Source organism: Lepisma saccharinum, chromosome 22 (genome assembly GCF_977018435.1).
Source record: "Lepisma saccharinum chromosome 22, izLepSacc3.1, whole genome shotgun sequence".
NCBI classification, from domain to species: Eukaryota; Metazoa; Arthropoda; class Insecta; order Zygentoma; family Lepismatidae; genus Lepisma; species Lepisma saccharinum.
The window spans coordinates 18,938,015-18,960,038 of NC_139250.1; the positions used below are offsets into that span (position 1 = coordinate 18,938,015).

General features: G+C 35.5%; 2 protein-coding genes across 3 annotated transcripts in view; one reads left to right on the forward strand and one right to left on the reverse strand.

Moving 5' to 3' along the window:
• LOC146005038 (uncharacterized) overlaps positions 1 to 6,258 on the forward strand; it is a 104,028-nt gene extending 97,770 nt beyond the window's left edge. For both annotated transcript variants that reach the window (XM_083144179.1, XM_083144181.1), the window contains exon 12: positions 3,384 to 6,258. In XM_083144179.1, the coding sequence (XP_083000305.1) occupies positions 3,384 to 3,449 (66 nt within the window). In that variant the 3' untranslated portion in view covers positions 3,450 to 6,258. The remainder of the gene's footprint in view (positions 1 to 3,383) is intronic.
• A 1,381-nt stretch (positions 6,259 to 7,639) lies between these two features.
• Positions 7,640 to 22,024, reverse strand: part of LOC146004911 (uncharacterized) — a 29,525-nt gene continuing 15,140 nt past the window's right edge. Inside the window, exons 5-8 of the mRNA XM_083143945.1 lie at positions 21,310 to 21,415; positions 18,022 to 18,130; positions 15,125 to 15,196; positions 7,640 to 13,560 (exon numbers count right to left, since the gene is read on the reverse strand). Coding sequence (XP_083000071.1) covers positions 13,499 to 13,560; positions 15,125 to 15,196; positions 18,022 to 18,130; positions 21,310 to 21,415 — 349 coding nt within the window. The 3' untranslated portion in view covers positions 7,640 to 13,498. The remainder of the gene's footprint in view (positions 13,561 to 15,124; positions 15,197 to 18,021; positions 18,131 to 21,309; positions 21,416 to 22,024) is intronic.

Sequence of the window (22,024 nt, forward strand, 5' to 3'; positions counted from 1 at the left end):
ACCGATATAAAATTTACCGATATCGATAACCGATATTCTACTGATCCGATATAAAATTAGAAATGGTCCTTGAAGAACCTGAAATGTTCATTGATCTTAATGAATGTGTGTTTCGAGGTGACTGCAGTGCAACAGAAGTTCAATATTTAGACAATTACTTTTTTAGAAAGTAGGGCATGGAGATTATCCTTAAATATTACAACAAAATGGCAGAATTTTGCACTAAATTATAAGATATTTATCGATATATCGGATCGGTAAAATAATCGGTAATTTCACCGATAAGCCTATATCTGCCGATAACGATAGAGTATCGATTAATCGGTCCCATTCCTAATACACATACAATAATAATAATAACAGTAACAATGACAGTAAAACAAACTTTTCAGCTGTTTTGAAAGTTTGTTTGATGAGATGGAAGTGTAGAACATCATTTAACCTTTCACCTGTCAGTTTTTGGGGGAGGAGGTTTTCAAGTTTTCAAGCACATGTTTTTTTTAATGTGCACTGCTCAGGCCCGTAGCCAGAATTGATCTCCAGGGGGGGCTCACGGGTTATCAGGGGGGCTTTGTAAATCAAGTCAATTTTTCAAAAGTTTAACAGTGTTAAATGAAGGTAAATTATGTGTGTGGTGGGAAGGGGGTCATTTAGTTACATAAAGTTTAGAAATATCACACATACTACATTTTTCTACTATATCTTTTACAATATCACTTGAAGTGTTAATTGGCTGCTACTGAAATCATCCCTTACACACTCCATACTACGTTTGACAATACAAATATTTATATTACACAAGAAAGGTGGACAATATTCAATCATAGTGCCTACCATACATTCCACTCCTCAACCGAAACAACAACGATATCGTGGAGGAAATAGCACAGAGGGACATGGATCCACCAACGATATTCGACATAAAGGTACCACTTCTGTTTTACGCAGACGACCTGGTACTGATTTCGAACACAACAGCAGGTCTACAGAACGGTCGCGAGTAAATATCAAGAAGACCAAAATAATGGTATTTAAGAATGGGTATTGATTTGGTAAGGATGAACAATGGAAATATGGAGGGACAAGTGTTGATAGGGTGAAACAGTACGATTATTTAGGCATGGTGATGACAATGACGGGCAGGTGGGCAAGGCACGTACACAGGAATAAATGTAATGCAATGTTTGCGTTGGAAAAAACAAGAAAAATAAAATACAAAGTACCAAATATACAATTTTAAATTCTGGAGGGGGGTCTACGAGACCACAGTTAAGGCAACACTGTTCTATGGCATCGAACCATGGGTCTGGGAGGGAGGGGAAACCGTAAACGTCGTACAGTCTAGATTCCTAAACAAGGGCTAGGAGTAGGGAGGGGTATGACAACATGTGGGGCACTTATGGAAATGGGAAAATTAAGAGAGGAAGTGGATGCCAAAATGAGGAGCATTAAATACTGGGCAAAACTGATCACCAGGGAGGGGGGAAATTTGAAAAAAAAAACTCTGTGTACAATCACAGATAAGTGGGGGTAAACAGAAACAGAAAATTTTGGCAGAATGCGACGCAAAAATATAGTTAACATCAGCGAAAATAGTGGATACGGATCGAGAATGGGGAGGGAGGAACTACGTAGATTTGTGTGGAGCAAAAGAAAGGTCAGGATTGGCCTGGTTCAGACTGGGGGGATGGGCACAAGTTAAACTAAAACGGGAGGACGGGAGCGTAGAATGTCCGCTATGCGGTGAAGACGAGACGAAATTTCACATTCTCCTCCAGTGCAAAGAAACAGGGGAGGCAAGACAAAAATATATCAGGGAAATAAATGAAGATAACATTGAGAGTATAATGACAAGCGTTATTAGGAGGGAGAGACCGAGAGGGGGAGGCGCAAATAAGGAATCTGAGAACTTTCCTATGCTATGCCTCGGCAAAGAGAGAAAAGAAGCTCAGTGGGGATTGCGAACATGTGTGAAACGGGGGAGAGGCTACTAAATAAATAAATTAATAAATGTGAGAAAATTTAGGAATCACTCAGGTAACAGTGCAAGTGTAGGGAAAGAGTTGAAGTGAAATAGTGTTTGTGAACTCCCAAGCAGAGTGAATGTGGAAGTAGACTGAGAGGAGGAAGGGTGTAGGAAAATTATACTAAAACATTTTCTCATCCTTGTATGGTATGCACAGCTGTAAAGACTCATACTGGAAATAAATTCTATTCTATTCTATTCCCAAAACTTGGGAGCTGTTAACCTTTGACGCAGATGCGGATGGAATTTGCATGATTACATCAAAGTCACATATTTCTGTACAAATGGGAGATCGCAACAGGGGTAACGAAGGTACAGATAGAAACTTTCTGAAGTCTAGAGAGGAGAATCTCCTAAATACTTGCCGCTACTTAAGACTTCTTATAAATAAGATGAACGAATGTAATAGCTGCTGTTCATGCTCCCTGAAATTATCTTTCATCAAAGTTATGAGCAAAATAATTTCTGCTGTCTACATTTTCACTTTTCACTGCAAACAAATTACACAAAATAGTTTTACCTAATGTCAAGGGAGGGGGCTGACCTCAGTGCCAGGGGAGGCTGATGGTAGTTCCAGGGGGGGCTGAGCCCCCCTGGCCCCTGCCTGGCTACGGGCCTGGCACTGCTGCACAAAAAAAATGGAGGATGGAAACTATGACAGTTTCTGTCATTTTATTTCCCTCAAAGGATCACACCCTTGCCAAAAGGGAAATTGTGGTATCTTGTTCCCAAAAACCAGTTAGAAAAGGAAGAAGTTGATGATTTAAATGTTGCAAAAAAATCCTATGTGATGAGACTCTGTGGTCATTGCAAAAAGTAGTACTTGTAGGATTCAACAACCATGCAAAGTTTTGTTGATAATAGTTCAATAGTGCATATCTAAACAACAACAATTAGATTATGCAGTATTAAAAAAGCATGGTAGGTGCTAGTGTGTAGCTTAGTATAACAGTAAGCTAGGTAAATGTTGTTCTACTGCCAGAAACTATTTTTGGAAGCATGTGCTAAATAGGGGTCAAAGAGGGGTGGAAGGAAGTTTAAAACAATACATTTGAGGGGAAACTTTAGGTTTTTATATATATTTTTTTCAGTTCCAAAAAAAAACATAAATAATAATTTCTCCAATAGTAGTCTTTTGTGGTGTGTAAATTCAAGAAACTAGGATACATAGCCACTGCTAGATCCAATAGACTATTTAGCAATAGTTGGCAACACTACTTTTTGCTATTGCTATTTGCTATTGCATATTTTTTAGTGATAAACTCACTCACTCTCTCCTCTCCACACCAGATAAGAACGTATGCTACAGTTGTGTTTCTAGGCTTGATGATTCATATGCTATTGTATTACTTTATAGGGTCTGGAAATGAGGCAACACGAATGGGACGCTCGAAGCATGACTCCAGGTTCAGATTCATCATAATGACATGATAAGTATAATGAGAAACAAAGCAATCTTGTAGCAAAATTTAAGAACTTATTAGGTAAACAGTAAATGATGACAACGCACTGTTATGTCGTCTACTTATGTCCGTCCCTCATGTGTTCAAGTGATATTGCTAGAGCGCAAGCCCAATAAGGCAACTTTGGATTAAATTAATTGCGTTTCCAAATTTTAATAATAATAAAAAAAAGAAATTGTCCAGCAGGAGTAAAGTGAAAATAGAATAGATTATTTAGCATTCATACGCCTAGTCTTCCATTAAAGCACTGTGTACAAAACTCGCATTGGTAGATCTAGCGTCGGACATTAATAAATAAAAGTTAGTGTTTAAAAGGTAAAAAATAAAGCATATTTTTGTATTTAAAAAGGAAAGGAAACAATTGTGAAATCCATATTAACCCCCCCCCCTCTAAAAATATGTTGAAAGCATTGTCATGTTAAAACAATAAATACATTTTTATATTTTGCTCCATATGGAAGGTATTGACGTTAGTCTAGGTATGGCTAATAAAAATGGAAAGATTGTTTACATATTACTAAGAATTATTTATTTTGATAATGCACTTTACAATGTCCGTAATATAGATCACAATATTTTTTTTTGCTTTCTTATCAATAGTGTTACTGTCATGTTTCACCTTTTCTTTTGTGTATTTAACTGACTCCATGTTTATTGAATTATATGGAATGGTTTTGTTGGGAATTTGAGAAAATTGCAGTATGATGTGTTAATTGGCAGATATGTTGATAACAACTGTTTCTATCAATCTAGTCTTAAATACAGCATATCAGTTCTCAATCTCTGTGATGGTTTAATGTTTATCGGTGCTATTTACCTATCGTAATAGGTAATAGCTGTCAGTATAAACAAGGATAGTCATTAATAGTATTTTTTTGCCAGTAGCTATATTTTCTTGTGATTAATCATATTTTGTATTTTCTTTTGTTTTATCATTTTTTGTGGATTGTTTTACAGGATCCTAGATTCATAGGAAAAATGACAATTTATAGAATAGAGCTTTTATATTTTTTCATGTTTTTTTTTTATCATATTTTTGTTAAGTTTTGTAGAACCTATATTGGCTTTCAATAGTAATGCTTTGAAAGAATTAAGTTACTTCTCCAATTTGCATGTAAAGTAAATTGGTTATTGTAAGTAACAACTGCAAATAAATCTAGTCACATGAGTCATGATCATCAGTGTAGCCATCTAGAGATACAATTCTCCACTAAACTAAAGTTGCTGTAATGCTGGTTATATCACAAGTTTCACAAAAATACATATTTTCAGGCTTTAGTGTGTGAAATTTATATCCATACATACATATCCCTATTGGTAAAATTATACAATTTTTAACCTATATTTTTATAAATGGTTCATAGTTGTAAAAGTATGTCCATTCATTAAGATTTCCTTAATTAACAATTTGTAAAAAACTTTTGCCGTATTGCTTCGTGGTCAACTGAAGTGAAAACAAGTAAATATGTCAAGTATTCCTTGAACTTTTTGTTTGTTCTTGTTTATCATTGTTTGTAAATATCTTGTACTGATCCCGTCCATTCGTTGTATACGAATTCGTAAATGTTTGCATCTGGTCAGAAGGTCTTAGATTTGACTCGTTAAGTTTTATTAGATTTATTTATATATTTATAATAGGGAATCCAGGTTGATTTAGGAGCATACGCTCCAGAAATCTTAAGTTTTTTATATTTTCATTGCATAACAAGGAGTGTTATTTATTTTTAAGTTTGTCATTTACTTGTGTGAAATTTAAAAGTAATTCAGTCATTATTGTATTAAACAATATATTGTCTTAGGGTTGAGACAAAGCTGATTTTTCCATGTATAATAGTAGGAATCCGATATTTAAAACAATTACAATATTCTGTTTCTTAGTCATTAGTTTTATCTTGTTATACTTTTCTTCTACAAGGAAAAACGTAATAAATATAATTTTGATGCTATTTTTCTTGTAATGCTTTTAAATCTAATGTTTTGTTCATTTCTCATACAAATTGCCTTCTGTTCAAGTGTAAAATCTCCCGTAGAAATTCTTATAACATATTTGTTTTTAGCACTTGAAAATGACAGTGTGTTTCTATTAAATGATCAGCATTAATTTTTCTTTGTTATATTATAATTGTTATAATTATTTTAATTTCAGAACACTTATAATGTGTTAATGATACATTTCTGGCACATTTTTATTTTTGTTGTGCCAATCAACAGTCCAATTATGTTATGAATTTTTTAAGTATAACTTACATTATAAGGAATAAATATAAGTCGATCTGTAGTCATTTACCAGTTTTTGCACCTCAATGATTATTATAATTTTAGTTAAAATTACATTTGGTTACTAACTTGTATCGAGTAATTAGTAGCAGATTATTACTACCGTTCATAATGTGTCATTGTTATTGGTTGTTTTTTCTTTATCTAAAAACTTATTGGTGGGATGAAATTGTAGAGAAAGTTGAACTTGTATAATAGTTAAGAAAATATACAAACATTTCAAGTGCACTTAACATGTCTAGCACATTAATTTTGTTAAATGTTCTCAGGGTTGTGAAAAATTCAGTAAAGAAAAATCTTTCTGGCCATGTAAAATTTTGGAAATTTAATAACCAAGGTTGGCACATGCAAGTATTAACTGTATATGTTGAAGCTAAAGGAAGCATGAGTGGTTTAACATCTGATGTTCACATTTAATGTCTAGTCAAGCAAGAGGTCGTAAATATGTTTAAAATGTAAGAGCAATGTTATGAATAAATTTTTACAACTTTGTATGATTGTGTTTGTCAATTATGTTAATGTGCACATTAAGTTGCATATAGAACTTTTTTTTTTCCACAAAAAATGCATTGTGTTAATTATATATTTGAATCCATATACAGTTTACAATGCAGAAATATGATATGACGATAGCTTACAGTTTTCATTGGATTGTTTTAACTGTATTCTGGTTTCTTTTTTAGAAATACAGTAGAGTCTTGATTGTATATTTTTGAAAGGATTGTGTCTTAAGAAAATACAATCCAGGAATGCTTCGATGGAACTAAGATGGCAAATTACATTCGAGGTTCCACTGTAAAACATTACTGATCTCGTTAAACCAGTTATTTTACTCTTTTAAGGAAACCAATAAACTCACGGTCATGAAATTAGGAGTGCCAACCCTGTGTGTTGTCTTCTAGTGATAACTCTGTAGAGCAGTCCGACGTGTAGATACGGGACTCGGGACTATGGTCTGTCACTCGAACTAGACAACCCAGCCTGGTTGACATTGCCACACACTGCACGGGAACCAGCGATGTTTGTCCTGATCTCTCTGCTTTTCCCATGTGTCACCAGTGCAATTCTGCCCAGCTGCCTATTTTCGTGGCCATGTATAGGTGTAAGCATCAGTTAGTGTTTTGTTTAGAAACTTTCCACATGGCGTCAAGAGGAAGATGTCCCCTTCTGGCAGAAATATTCTCTTATTCACAGTCATCTTGTGCATGTTGCTTCATATCACTGTTCAATTTTTTTTTTTCCGAACCAGTGCAGTTTGAAGCTATTGTACACGTGCATTGTCTGCAGGTAGCACACGATTTTTACTGAACAAACTAGCCACCTGGTCAGTGTGTTTTGTGCAATGCATCACACAAAAATCAACTTAAGGAATGTCATAATGAACTTCACAATCTTTACGCCAGGACTTGTAGGAACTTGAGGTTCCATTGTTGCAATTAGTCAAATGTGTCAAAAAAAAAAAGTGATGCTATATAACAAAAATCAATCAAAGGATCAGTTGTTGTGCTTGGAACAGTCATACTGTTGTCACGAGCCACAGGCATCATGGAAGAGGGGACAGATTGGGCACCTGGGATACCCAGACACATCACCGAGATGTTCACAATCCAGTGTGTATTAAAATGAACACCTCTGCTTACGGAACGGCCGATGGACAAAGCTCATTTAACGCGTTAAACTAGTGAGACTTTCAGAATGCACCAAATGTCACATGGAATTTTTGCTGACTGCAAGACCACCACACACTCTGGTATTGGCAGATACGGATGTATCCTGTGAATAAGAGCACAAGTGAATCATAACATTCAGGAATAAGACAAGGATTTTGTGTCTCTTATGCACTAAAGAGAGTTTTTAAAAAGAATGCAAAGTATTACAAGATGATTATTTTATTTGTACATATGGTCCCAAAGGATGAAGAATTTCACAGCAACCAACATATATAATAATTAAACAACCCCAACTCTTTCCACTTTGCATATACATAAATTCTCATCAATATTCTTCAAAATATAAAAACATTTCTTTAAAAAATTGACCAAAAGCTAAATGTACCTAATTTAATAATTGTACCTCCTATGCAGTAAACCCTACCATATGACTTTAAAAAATCAGGAAAAATTAACAAACAATAAAAAGCTTTGATAAAGGTAAAAAAAATGCACTACAAACAAAATTTTTGGTGTTTGCAACACCATGAGTCATATGAGAATAACAAAGATTTTGCAGGTGCACAAAAAATATCTAATAATAATAGTTAATAATAAAAAAAACCAGTGTCAAATTCCACAAGCTCGTGCAAACCAAAACCCAGTTGCTACTATGTTGATACACGTTACATTTGTTATATGATACACACCTTATATATTCACAATACAGTCAATCACAGCATTTTTTCATTGCAAGAAACACACAAAGTAGGGATGTGCGGGATTCTGAAAAGTCTGTACAGGAAACGAAAAAAAATAATTCCATCCCGACTTTGGGAAATGATTTCCAGATTTCTTGTTATCTGGAAATTCCAAAATTGTCATTTTAAAAGTGGTTAATTCTCTATGTTTTCTGCATTGGAACTTCTCGGAATTTGTTAGTTTTTATTACAGAAATGCAAAAAACAATAGGAGGGAAAATGACATGTAGAGTGTTGGGAAATTTCCCGTCCCAAAAATTTCCAGACTTGGTCAGGAAATTGCAATTTTTTTCTGTCCTCAATGTCGGGATAAAAAATAATTTCCATCCTAACCACAAATGTTTGTCCCGCACACCCCTAACACAAAGTAATGACAACGAACGAGTAGGATATGAGGAGGAAAGATTGCAATCAACATTCTGCTATAAGTGTAACATGAAAAATCAAACTTTTGTACATTATATCCTATTGTCACACCCACATTTTGAAATTAAACACTAGAGAGATACAGAGATAGCTTCTAGATATCACCACAGTTTGATAACAGAGTTTAAAAATTGTCAAGAGTTGTTCTGTTATATATTTCAAGTATGTACCGTATCATGCAATATTGCTTTTGCAACAAACGGAAGACAACAATAGATACACCAAAAACAGGAACAATATCCACAAAAATATATTCTTTAAATAACATTCTCTCGTATCTTCCATAATGGTAGTGATTATTCAGCCAGCAAAAAATGATACGCACCACACTTTTAACAGTTCACCATCTTAGTATTAAATAATCGCATGATACTCTAAATATCTCATACTATACGCGTATAGATATCTACACGTGTGTGAAACAATATTAAGATGGTCCTCTCGTACTTTTTTCCCCTACCTTATATACAAGCAACACACACATATACAATATCAATTCCTTTGTCCTATAACGTTGACAATGTTAATTTAGTGAAACCGTTTAAGTTATTACGTAGGACTTGTATATCACACAGGAAATACACTTTTTTTTTAACTTTCAGATCAATGTTATACTTGAGCACCACATATAATCTTACATAATTTGCACTAATCTACGGCTAACAAAGATTTGACAAGCCAAAATGTAAAGCCAACAAGAAAGAAGAGTAAATTCAACATAATTGTGAATCCAGAATAGAGAGAGGTTAAATTAATAAGTGATCACATAAAAATATCCACTGCTTTATCTTTGTCATTTTGCAGAATACTGTCCGAAATAAATTAGGAGTATGAAATCACATGTATGGAAGGCTCCAGCAGCAATTTTGCTTCGAATATAGGTGTAAGAGACATGCATGAACTTAGAAATGAGTAGTAAAATTCAGAAGGCTGGCTCGATCAGATATTCTTACCAAATCCCATCGATACCAATGCTGATATTTAGAACTGAAACAATTAAATAGTTTAGAATATTTAAATTTTGAAAAAAAAATGGAACTGTATCATATCAATTTTCCAAAGCGTTGATTAAAAATAGCCATATTTCACATAATTATTTCATTACAAAATCCATTTCCTCCGACAATGCTGTTGTCAAAGTAATGAAAATTATGCATAATTTCCACAACATTTAGACACTGGAAAAGTAACGGCCCAGGCCTGTACATAAATAATGTTGCAATAAGCAGATGTTTAATGCTTGAATCCATGAGAAACCGGTGGTATGCTGAAACATGAAGCAATGCCCGACACGAAAATATAAAATTATGTACGTGCCAAACTGTAAATAAGTATATACAGGGTGGTGCACAAGTAGGTTGACAGTCTTTGCCTACTTGGCATGTGTCAACTGTCAACCTATATTTGCACCACCCTGTATTTTTCATGACAAAGAATGCATCAGACTACAAAATGAGCATTTCTGTACATTACTTCGTGTTTCATATTTGCACTTTATGCACAGTAAGGTTAATAAGTTTAAGGTGGGATCCGAACCACTATGTGCCTCCCGGGTATTGAACCTGGGACAGCTTGATTACAAAGGACGACGATACCACTACACCATCGGGGAGGCCAACCGTAACATGTGAATAGGTCAATACGTGCTTATAGTTAAAGCTATGTCTATTGATACTAAATCAACTTTACAATTTATGTTTGAGTGCATAATGAGTGAAGCCAAATATATGTTTTTTTACTGAAATTGTTACGAATACAAAACTATAATTTTGTTGCACAAATTAATTTTTAAAATATATATGTCCAGTTCCTGTATAAGTGTACAACTATATTGTCATTAATTATGCATGTTTAAAATAATACAAGACTTGGGCCTTGTGAACAATTTACAAGAACAAAGGTAACTAGAATTCTGAGGTCATTGATATGACTGTAGACAGCAAAAACATTTCTAATGAATTTAAAATCATATCCTACAAATGCATCCTTTATAAATTCATATTCACACAAAATGCAAGCCAAAATAACAATATTTATCCATGAACCTAAAACCAACTGGAGCTTAGTTTATTTCGGACAATGCTGGACAAAGAAAAACTTGCAATTAAACATAACAGCAGTGACCACTAGTCCCAGAAATAACCCCCAGCCGTAACATGTTACTAATACAGAACATGAGATCAAAAATATTAGCAGTCTTGTAGAACCTTCACTATGCTGACACTATGAGGAAAAAAAAAAAGAGTACTTTCAGTGCAATATAACCACAAATTCCCCAAAAATTATTCTTGTTTTTATTTCTGTTATTTCCTAGTAGTGGCACAGCAAGTAAGAGGTGAAATTGAAGTCTTTTTCAGTTTTATGTTCCACTTCATGGGACATGTTGAACAACCCACCGGTAGGCCATCTTTCTGTAGTTGTGGGCGTTCAGTGTGGATGGATTATGGTCAGTATGAAGTTGTTCAATACCAGATACAGTTTATTTATTTTATAAATAGGATCGGCAAGTGACAATTACATTAAAATATTCAGACACTACATGCTAGGCAAAACATATTCTTCCCATCAAATATATTAATAAACTTAGTAAATTGAAGACTTAAAAACTCAACTTTTCACCTGATTTTAATCAGAAAAGGATGTAACCAAACATGTTACACTGAAAACTTTATCCCCCTGCAGTAAAATTTTGACACTTTTTACAGGGGAGTGAAGGTAGACTTACAAAGCAGAAAAATACAAATTTCGAAATTGGGATTAAACTTTCTAGTTATCTAATTGTGGGGACATCAGCAAAATATCACCATGTCACCATGGTTCCATTGAGTGGCCACTGCAGTCTCCAGACCTGACACCAATGGATTTTTCTTTCTTTGGTGTCATTTAAAGGTGCTCGTCTACTCACTTAAGATTCAGAACATCCAGCATCTGAAGGAACGCATTGTGTAATGTGCAGACATGATTATGCCGGGCTTTCTGCAAACGGTTCTGGAGAACTGGAAATGTCGTATGCACAAATGCATTGATGTTTAAGATGCACATATTGAAGTTATACTGTAAATCCCTATGTAAGCTGACTTTTGAATAACCCTGTATTATTCATTGGTAATGTGTCCATGATTTTCTTTCTTGTTTTGGATGTATAGTTCCTGAAATTATACTGTTACTCCGAACAACATCCTGAAAAACTTTAATTTGTATTTCTCCTTAGAAATATTGTAGTTTAAGACCTGTGCTTCTTTCAGAGGATAAAGTTTTACTTTTGTTTTCATCAAAAGCGTTTTATATCACATCTAAAATTAATTAGAGGGAGGAGGATGTTAACTCAAAAAGAATCTGCTGTAATTATTGTTACTATTTTGTAGTGAACAAGCCTATGATTCACGAAAATCAAAGGACTAACATTTCTTTCTTTTACATTTTTAAGTAACAACTTCATTGCTTCCTAGAGAACATTAACACTTTTTTTTAAAAAAAATTCTTGCTGCGCCACAATCAACTTATTCTATTTTTACTATATCATATCCCTAATATCAATTGTCACCTATTGTGCACTACCTACAAAGAACTTAATAAAAAACACTCATGTACACAAAAATATTATCCTATTATGATCAATTTACTCTTCTTTCCATATTAACATTAAGTTCTACTTTACATGTAAGTAACCTTTTGAAAAACAAGTCAAATTTGAAACACGCTGACTATTTTGTTTCTTATTCTTAATTATTAAGTAAACACCTTTTTTTCCCACCAATAATCGTGCTTATTTTAACACAAAATTAGAAGCTTTAACTTGAATATACCCTCCACCAGTATAATAGTATGTGATCTATTTCATATAGTATTCCCACCTCAAAGTGACTAATAGTTTTGGCATTCTTTTATGGCATGAGGGCTACAACGTTCATTGGAGTTGATGCTTGTTGACAAAAAGAATCCAACGTGTCATGCATAAACTGATACTAACATATGGGTCATGTAACCACATAGTCTATATGCTTGATATAATACTGTTGCACATCTTTTTTATTCATGGTATGTTGTATGCGTATGGACGAACATACAATGAAACCGGGACTAATCCCACTGTCATGGAGCCTATCAAGTACCGACAAGAACATACCAGTAAATGGAAGCATTGTTGATTTCAAGGAATGCATTGTTGGAATTGGGGATCCGTTACAGGATGGCTCTGAATTTTTTTTTTAAACCCACCATCGTTTTTTTAAATTACGTTAACAAAAATATAATACCCACATTGCACATCTACGGCTTCAGAAAACGCTAGTAAAAATATATACTTTTTATCTTATCATTCATTTCTGAACTACACATGGAAGATTGTTTTCCCCAATAAAGAGTGTCGGCTACAAAAAATCAAGCATGACGCATGCTCTGCAAATACGTGTAATGAACACAATTTTTTCAGCGTTCATAATGATTACATGCAACTTCTTACCCCCACTGCATTTTCGTTTGCATCATTCAATGTTGATATAGAGAATTATTTTTAAAAACGTAATTTGTTAAGAGCTTTCAATCACAGAAGCTACCACATAACAAGTAAATCTTCGTTGCTGCCCTCAATGGTTTTGTTTTTGTTTTGATATATCTTTTTTTTTGCATGACACACATTAAAAAAAAACACATTTAATAAATAAAAATAGTTTGGGAACCCGAATGAAATCAAGGCAGTCTTAAACGTGCCCAGAACAGTCTAAAGAAGGCCAAAAGGCTACACTCGGGGCAGACGGAAATTCCGCCTCTGTGTGATCTTGTCACGTGGACCTATGTGATTACAGTTGATGCTCAGTTCCTAACACAAAAACCCAAATTGTTGGCCCTTACTGGTATCACATAGAATGTTTGTGTATCATGCTCGTGATGACATTTTCATTGTTCCTTTCGAACTTTCTTCTTGCTCTTCTTCTGAGGCTTTGCTTCCTTCCAAACATCTGGAATTCAAATTGAAAATAGTTATAGTGTATTTTATCATTATGCATGCACTCATAAGTAAGGCCTGGATTTTTATGTAGAAAAAATCACTGAAATATCTAATATGCATATTCTTTCCTATTTCTGTCCTGTATTTGAGGTTTCTGGCAATAAAATATGTAATTATACTAAATTAATTTCTCAAGATTATTACATTATAAGAAGTTTCTTGAAATAATAAAGCTGTAATGTGCTGACTTACATTGGAAAATTCATAATATGATATTTTTCACTGCAGTCAAATTTCTACAATGCTGAAGAATATTCTCATTTAATGAAAATAGTTCAGGTAAAAAATAAAATTAATATTTAATGCAACAACACATTATATCTTAAAGAAATAAAAAGTGCTTCTGTTTCAGTACACACCATGTCAATGCGATGCAGTGAACCACTAAATAAATTTTGAGGTTTTTTTTTCTTTCTTTGGATTATCAAAGTTTGAATGTTTGTCCCACAATTATAGTTCTTGACTCAATGAAAAACCAGAAAGATGGTCCAAATGCACTTTTTATGTAAAAATATGTAACGTAAACGGGAAATGTCTAATAACTAGGGCTCGGAAGTTGAGGAAAAATCCTTTTTTTCCTAGTGTCCAAAGACGAGGCCCAACATAATATATGTTAATTTTGGGTCATTGTAGGTCAGAAAAAGGTGGATTTTATTTGTCCTTTTTTGCCTTTTTCAGCGTTTTTTGGCTAATTGGTCCTGCTTTAGCCTTTTCTTTAGGTCTTAACAGCTTTTTTTTTTTGCAACTTCACCTTCTTTCAACTATGTTTTTACTGCCCATTCTCAATTTGAATCATCATCAGTTCATCACCTCTTAAATAAAGAAATAAAAAAAAAGAAAGAAAGAAATATATTTGAACCATCCCTGTAACGAGAGTAAAACATTTTTGGACTGAAAGAAGATGCATTTCATTTATATAGTTTTTCGCACTGTGTGTTCCATACCACCAGAATTTTGTATTTTTTATTCATTAAATATGTAATTAAAACTGAAGTTATTAATTCATTTGGATCACATTTATAAGTCCTTTTTTTATATTTTTAGGTCTTTTTATAGTTTTTTTGGCAATTTATAGGTCTTCAACTTCCAAGTCCTAGTAATAAACCAAACCTCAAAATATGTAACATGAAATTCACATATACAGTTCCTAACATCGTAATTTGCTAACATTTGTAGTTTTTGGTGGGCTACATAAAACGGAAAAAATTGTATTTTACATTCCCTAACTTTTTCACTCAAAACATGAATTATCATACTTTCAGGTCATTGGTCAGGTTTTCCATGATTGTTATTTGTGAGTGTCCCATCATCAATTTTATCTATTCATCATTCTTCCTCAACATGATTAGTCAAAAGTGGCAGAAACATGAGATAAAACAGGATAAATAGATGTTGACTGCCTCTCCTGTCCACTTGTCCCCCCTATTTTTACACAAATAATTACAATGATAGTGCACATAGTTAACTTCGCTATAATTGAATTCAATTACAATTTATCAAATGCATGAACTTACCTCCTAGTTCATCAAAGGCAACATTCTCAGTGATAGTTTCACCACCAGCAGGTGTCTCCACTGTCATTGTCACTGGAAGAGGACACACCGAATTAACACACATGCACATTCACTTCTAGTGAAATTATTAGAAAGGAATGCACAGAGGATAGATAACCTATACACTTCAAGATGCAAAATTCCAGTTTATTGTTGACTTACAAACCAGAAATATTACTTTTTGCCTGTTTACAACAATTTTGTGCTGAATACACAAAAAATTGTACATTCCTATGAGCATTTAAATCTTTCTTACCAAGTGCAAAATCCCAATAACAAGATTACTATTTACTAGGGATGGGACTGATTAATCGGTACTCTATCAGTATCGGCCAATATAGGCATATCAGTGTATCGGTATAATTACCGATCCGATATATCAATAAATATCTGATAATTTAGTGCAAAATTCTGCCATTTTGTTGTAATTTTTATGGATAATCTCCGTGCCCTAATTTCTAAAAAAGTAAATGTCTAAATATGCAATTTCTTTTTCACTGCAGTCACCTTGAAACGCACATTCATTAAGGAGGTCAGTGAACCTTTCAGGTTCTTCAAGGACTATTTCTAATTTTATATTGGATCAGTAGAATATTGGTTATTGGTATCGGCCCATCCCTACTATTTACTATTTTTGTTATGTGTAGGTAAAGTTCTGTATATCTGAACTGTCAAAATGGCGATATAAATGGATGAGTTGATATACTAGGTCTGTCAATAAAGTAATGAAACTGTTTTAACATACGAGGTGCGATCACGTTGCTCCGGCCCTAACATAGAAGGAATGACGTTATGATTGACTTTTTACTTTGTTATTGTTTAGTGATCCTTTATATGCTTTCATTCTGAATTGCAAGTCTGAGTAACGTTGTGTCAATGTGCCAGAATGGAGAAAACTGAGGTGAGAGCGATGGTCAAATATTTTGTGAACAAGAAGTGGACGGTATCCAAAATTCATGAGGACTTGGTGGATACACTAGGGGACACTGCTCCTTCATACAGTATGGTGAAGAGATGTTGTTGTGAGTTTAATTGTGGGAGAGAGTCGTGTGAGGATGAACATGCAGGTGGAGCACCAAAAACTGTCATGACGACCGAAAACATTAACAAAGTCCACGATATCGTGCTGAAGGATCGTCGAGTCACTATCCGTCATGTTGCTGAGGTGTGTGGCATGTTATGTGGCACTGTGCAAAACATAATCACCCAGGAATTGCAAATGAAAAAAATTGCTGCAAGATGGGTCCCTCCAAACCTCACCCCAGATCAGAAGTGCACCCGAGTGCTCATCAGTCAAGAACTTCTTGGCAATTGTCGGGCTAATATAGACTATTTCCTTGCCCCATTTGTAACTATGGATGAAACATGGGTCCATCACTTCGACCCAGAAACAAGATCACAAAGCATGGAGTGGAAACACCCACATTCTCCACCAACGAAGAAGTTCAAGGTTCAAACGTCAGCCAAGAAGGTGATGGCCTCAATTTTCTGGGACTGCATGGGTGTCCTTCTTGTGGACTATCTAGAAAGAGGCCAAACCATCACTGGCACATACTACAGTGACCTAATCAAGAAATTACGTGATTCCATCAAGAAAAAGAGACGTGGGATGTTGATTCGTGGTGTGCTCCTTCACCAGGACAATGCACCTGTCCACACTTCACGCATTGTGAGGGCCACTATCGCAGATGCATCGTTCGAATTGCTGCCCCACCCAACCAATTTCCCAGATTTGGCCCCCAGTGATTTCCATTTGTTCAAACATTTGAAGAATGCCATTCGTGGGCAAAAATTTTCTGACGATTCTGAGGTGATAAGGGCTGTGGACTCATGGTCGGAAGAATTTTTTTTTCAAGGTATCCAGGCGTTGGAGCACCAATGGGAGAAGTGCATTGGAGTTGCAGGGGAGTATGTTGAAAAATAATAAAAAATTGAAACAATATTGCCGCTCTTTCTATGTTAGGGTCAGAGCAACCTGATCGCCCCTCGTAACACTGCATATATGCTCAAACTACAAATTGATTTTATCTCCTTGGGAGGTCAAACATTGCTCGAGACATTTCTCCCACTCTTAGAAGTCGGTAACTGGAATCACCTTTAGTCGATCAGTTACAGCTTCATCAGCATCGCTTGAGGTGAATCCTCAATTTGGGAACAGAAAAAAGTTACAGGGACTTAATTCAGGGAAACAGTGAGGCCAAGGAACCACAGAAATCGCCCTGTGTCAAGGGGCATTGTCAAACTGAAGCACCCATGCGTTGGCAATGCAAAATTCATGCTAAAATCTGATGGACCAAGATATGATTTAAATCCAACTCATCACTTATCATTCTTACGGTCAGTCGACGGTTGGACAACACAAGAGCTCGCAACTCTCAATAATGTTGTCAGTTTTCGAAGTTTAAGGGCTTTTAGCATGGGGTTCATCTTTGACAGATTAATGGCCCTCCAAAAATGTCTTGGAACACTTGTAAACTCGACAAAACATGCTCCCCATAGGGCTATTTAATTTTTTTCAAACATTTGCATGGCATTTTCCCTGAGCTTAACACAAAACAAAATTGCGCTCTTCCATTTCCGTGACACATGATGAATGCTAGCTTTACGAGAAATGCACTAACAATTACATATTGGTACTAGCAACTTACAACTTGTACCAACGGTCAATGAGATGTTGATCTAGCCTTCCCTTGATGGATGAACCCACAGCATTGTCAGATGCAATGCAGTGTTGCCAGTCTCATTACTTTCTTGACGGACCTTGTACATTCCCAGGTAATTCGTTATATTGTTGCCGTGAACATAATTACACGTTTGAATTACAGTAACCCTTCCTAAGATATGAACAGCATTCCTACCTTCTTCCTTAGTAGGTTTCTCTTTCACTGGAGTAGGCTGAATGACAATCTCCGTCTGTGGGCTAGATGCGGCAGTTGGTGGCTGGTCCTTTGCTTGATCATCCACAACCTGTAAAGATAGCCATCATCAACATCAATCTTACTATTATTTCAACATGTTTCGCTTGCAAAAAAGATAACATTTGTATCTAGTTGTAAGAAGAGTACAAATTTCAAAAAAGATCTTAACAATACCGACTGATGTCAGATGTACCTGTATTGGTAGGCATTGATTCAAATTCCATAATTAATAGTAGTTCATATTCTCACCAATATCAAAATCTTATCAAAACTGATGGTCTAGTTGGTAGGGTGCTTGACTGCCATGTGGGTGATCCTACATGAATTTTTCAAGCTATATGCCTGCATAAAGCGGGGGTACATGGGAAGCAGCTACAGCATGGTGCTGATCACATCACCTACAAAAATGGCAGATATTGAGAATGTGTGGGGCCCTACCATACCCCTATGTGTGCCTTAATGGCACAGAGCAATGTGCACAGGGAAGTTTAGCTTTACTTAATCTTATGTCTCTTGAGGAAGATACATGGTGTGCAGAAAGATGCCAAACGTGAAGACTAACCATGTGAAAATGTAGGCATGTGGTGCAAGTTTTATCCAGACTTCCTTGAACGTTGACTTAATCTCTGAAAATAATATAAATAAGGTGGCAAAAAAAACATGTCCAGGTGTCCAGATCCTTCATCAGGGCCCAAATCTTTAGATAAGAATTAAAGACCAAGCACTTATAAGTACATTTTTTTAACATCTTTTTAAAATTTGCTCTGCCCTATTTGCAACAAGTGTTGTTTTTTAATTTCTTTACAGTGGTTTTCTGTCGCTCATGGATAATAACAATGATGAAGATGGGAATGTTGATTACATGGAACTGATGAAATGATACCCATAAAGAATCTTCAGTGGCAAGATCATGGGTCAACCAGTAAATAAACTCAGTCACTAAGGCAGTGTCGTGCACGAGATTTTACTTTCCTGGATTTAACCTTGTAAGCAAGAGGTCCTGGATTCAATCCGTGGTGAAGACACATTGCACAATAGTTCAGGGGCACTTCAAATATCTGAGCGCTCGACAAACAACGTGATCACTCAGCTACTTGACGGCCAAATAGGCGTTGCTCCGCGAGCGCTGCTCACTTGATCGCTGAGCGAACTTGAACCTTGCTCGCCACAGGTTTGAGCCACAGAATATAGCATTTTTGCGTTTCGATATAGTGAAGCAAAGGGAAGAAGAGGAAAGCTGTATGAGGATGACGGGGTCAATGAGGAAATATTTATGATGAACAGCTTGTTCTTGCGATATAACGTAATTAGAAGAAATTCAAGTAACAGAAAGTGATGTAATATTCCAGTTTTTGTAATTGTATTAAAATGAAGTGTTGGTTACTACAAATAATAAATATTAAATACGCACCGTAGTTTTGGAAAGTTGTGCAAGTGTGCAAAAATGGAAATCTCGATAGTTTTCTTCACATCAACTATTCTATTTCCATAACTAACAGCATTTCAAACACCAAAATCGTTTTCACTCGACGCAGCCACATTGATTACAGCTTATTCAAAGGAACTGATATTTTGATCAATGAGCTGAGCACACAGCGTCAAGAAATGATCTGTCTGCTCAACGAGTGAAAATCTTGCGCTCAGATACTTGACAGACCCCAGATCTCACTTAAACTGTTGGTCCACTTTCAATTAACCTATCTGACCACAAAAAGGATTTAGAACAAACATTTTCTTGTTTTACATATCTTTCTGGTCTTAATAAAGTAAAGCAAACATTATCAACATTTCCCAGATCATATTCACTGCATGGTATATGAAAAATGTATAGCTTAACCACGAAGAAAAAAACCCTCAGGTGCAGTCATCCAATTTTCAATCGTAAGTGAGCAGAGGGTGCTATGTAATCATGCCCCTGCATTGCCAAAATGTGTGACATTCTTCAACACATCGTGTAACTTTATTCAGTGATTGTATCACCATGAAAGGTAAAACCATGCACAGCAAAAGCAGAGATGTAAGATTTATCATTACTGACCTTTTTGATGATGAAGCAAGAAAGGGTACACTCAGGCAGAATTGAAAGGGAAGAAAGAGGAGAAAACAAATGACTGATAACTTTAGTTGGTGACTTAACTGTGGGATCTTCTCATCTGCGTAGAAGTATATTTTAAGTTCCACTGTGTGTGTATATATTAGGGATGGGCCAATATGAAATTTTGGCCGATACCGATAAAGTACCGATATAAAATGTACCGATACTGATATTCTATTGATAAAAAAAGGTAAAAAAAAGGTAAAGTGTTCCCCTGTGCATAGCACCACGCCATGAAGGCGTATAGGGGGTGTGGGGGTAACGCCCCACACTTTCTTGATCCGGTCGTGAGTGGGGGTGATGTGATCAGCATCACGCCCCTGACCGCCTTTACCCCCCAGGGTTTCCCCCAGGTACCCATGTTATTCGACGCTGGGTAGGCGCCGGGGCCGCTTCCACCGTTAGAAAAGTTCCCGGATTTGAACCGGCCGGGGATCGAACCCGGGACCTTTAGCATGGTAGTCAGACGCGTTACCGACTGAGCCACCGCAGCCACGATATTCTATTGATCCGATATAAAATTAGAAATGGTCCTTGAAGAACCTGAAATGTTAATTGATCTACTTAATAAATGTGTATTTCGAGGTGACTGCAGTGCAAAAGAAGTTAAACATTTAGACATTTACTTTTTTTAGAAAGAAGGTCATGGAGGTTATCCATAAAAATTACAACAAAATGGCAGAATTTTGCACTAAGATATTTATCGATATATCGGATCGGTAAAATAATCGGTAATTTTACCGATAAACCGATATGCCTATATCGGCCGATACAGATAGAGTACTGATTAATCGGTCCCATCCCTAGTATATATTATTGAACATAATGTTCTATTTATATTTTTCTCCCCTCTGGAAGTGAAATTTTTTTATGTTCGAGACAAAAAAATATGACAGTAAAAAACGTCTTACGTCACGTACCGGCAATATATTTCTTTAAAAAAACCAACAAACACCACGACAAAAACACTATAGGACAGTGGAATTTCAACTGCGCCACTTTCGTCATCTCTCGACCAGCCCTGATGGTGATCCCGAGATGGAATCGCAAGCTTGGAAGAACTCCGAAAGTGTTCCTTGTCATGCTGTTTGTATGTTTCTTTGTTGTTTTTAACAATCAAAAATAATAATTACCTTATTTGAAGCATCCTGATCTGATGTAGTCTTCTTATTTTTTTTCTTCTTTGCTTTAGACTTTGAGTCTGCATCATTGCTTTCTACTGGGACTGATTCCTGAGATCTGAAAAAAAAAGTAACAATTATAAATTAAACACCACAATACCGTATTTATGCATGCATAATGCACGTGCGTGTATAATGCGCACCCTGGTTTTTGATAGGGAAAAGTGACAAACAATTATATCTCGTATATAATGCGCAGTATAATTCAGGTGCAAGAAATGTCTTTCTTAGTTGTAGGACGTGCATGCATGAATTCCGCCAGAACAAACTGCTTTTGCTAATTAGCAATTAACAGCAAAATATATCTTCCATTAAGGCATTACACACTCCAAAAATGTCATATTATTTGGCCAGTAATACATTTTAATTATTATTTTCTTTTTCCTTATCTTTTCGATCATCCAAAGTACCATAAAAAGCAGAATGTTCCTTCATTTTGTGATGAGTTCATTTCAACCGCATTTGCACATTAGTGTAGCCATCTTGAATGGAAAACTGTTACTATATTCAGAAACTACAGAATTTAAACTTTACAACGATATATAACATGATAGGGTTCCGTAAACACAAAAAATCAATGCAGGTGTCACAAAATCATTGATACCATGTACGGTTTCATGCTGGCTGTGCAAATTATACCGTGCATAATACGCACCACAGTTCTTGG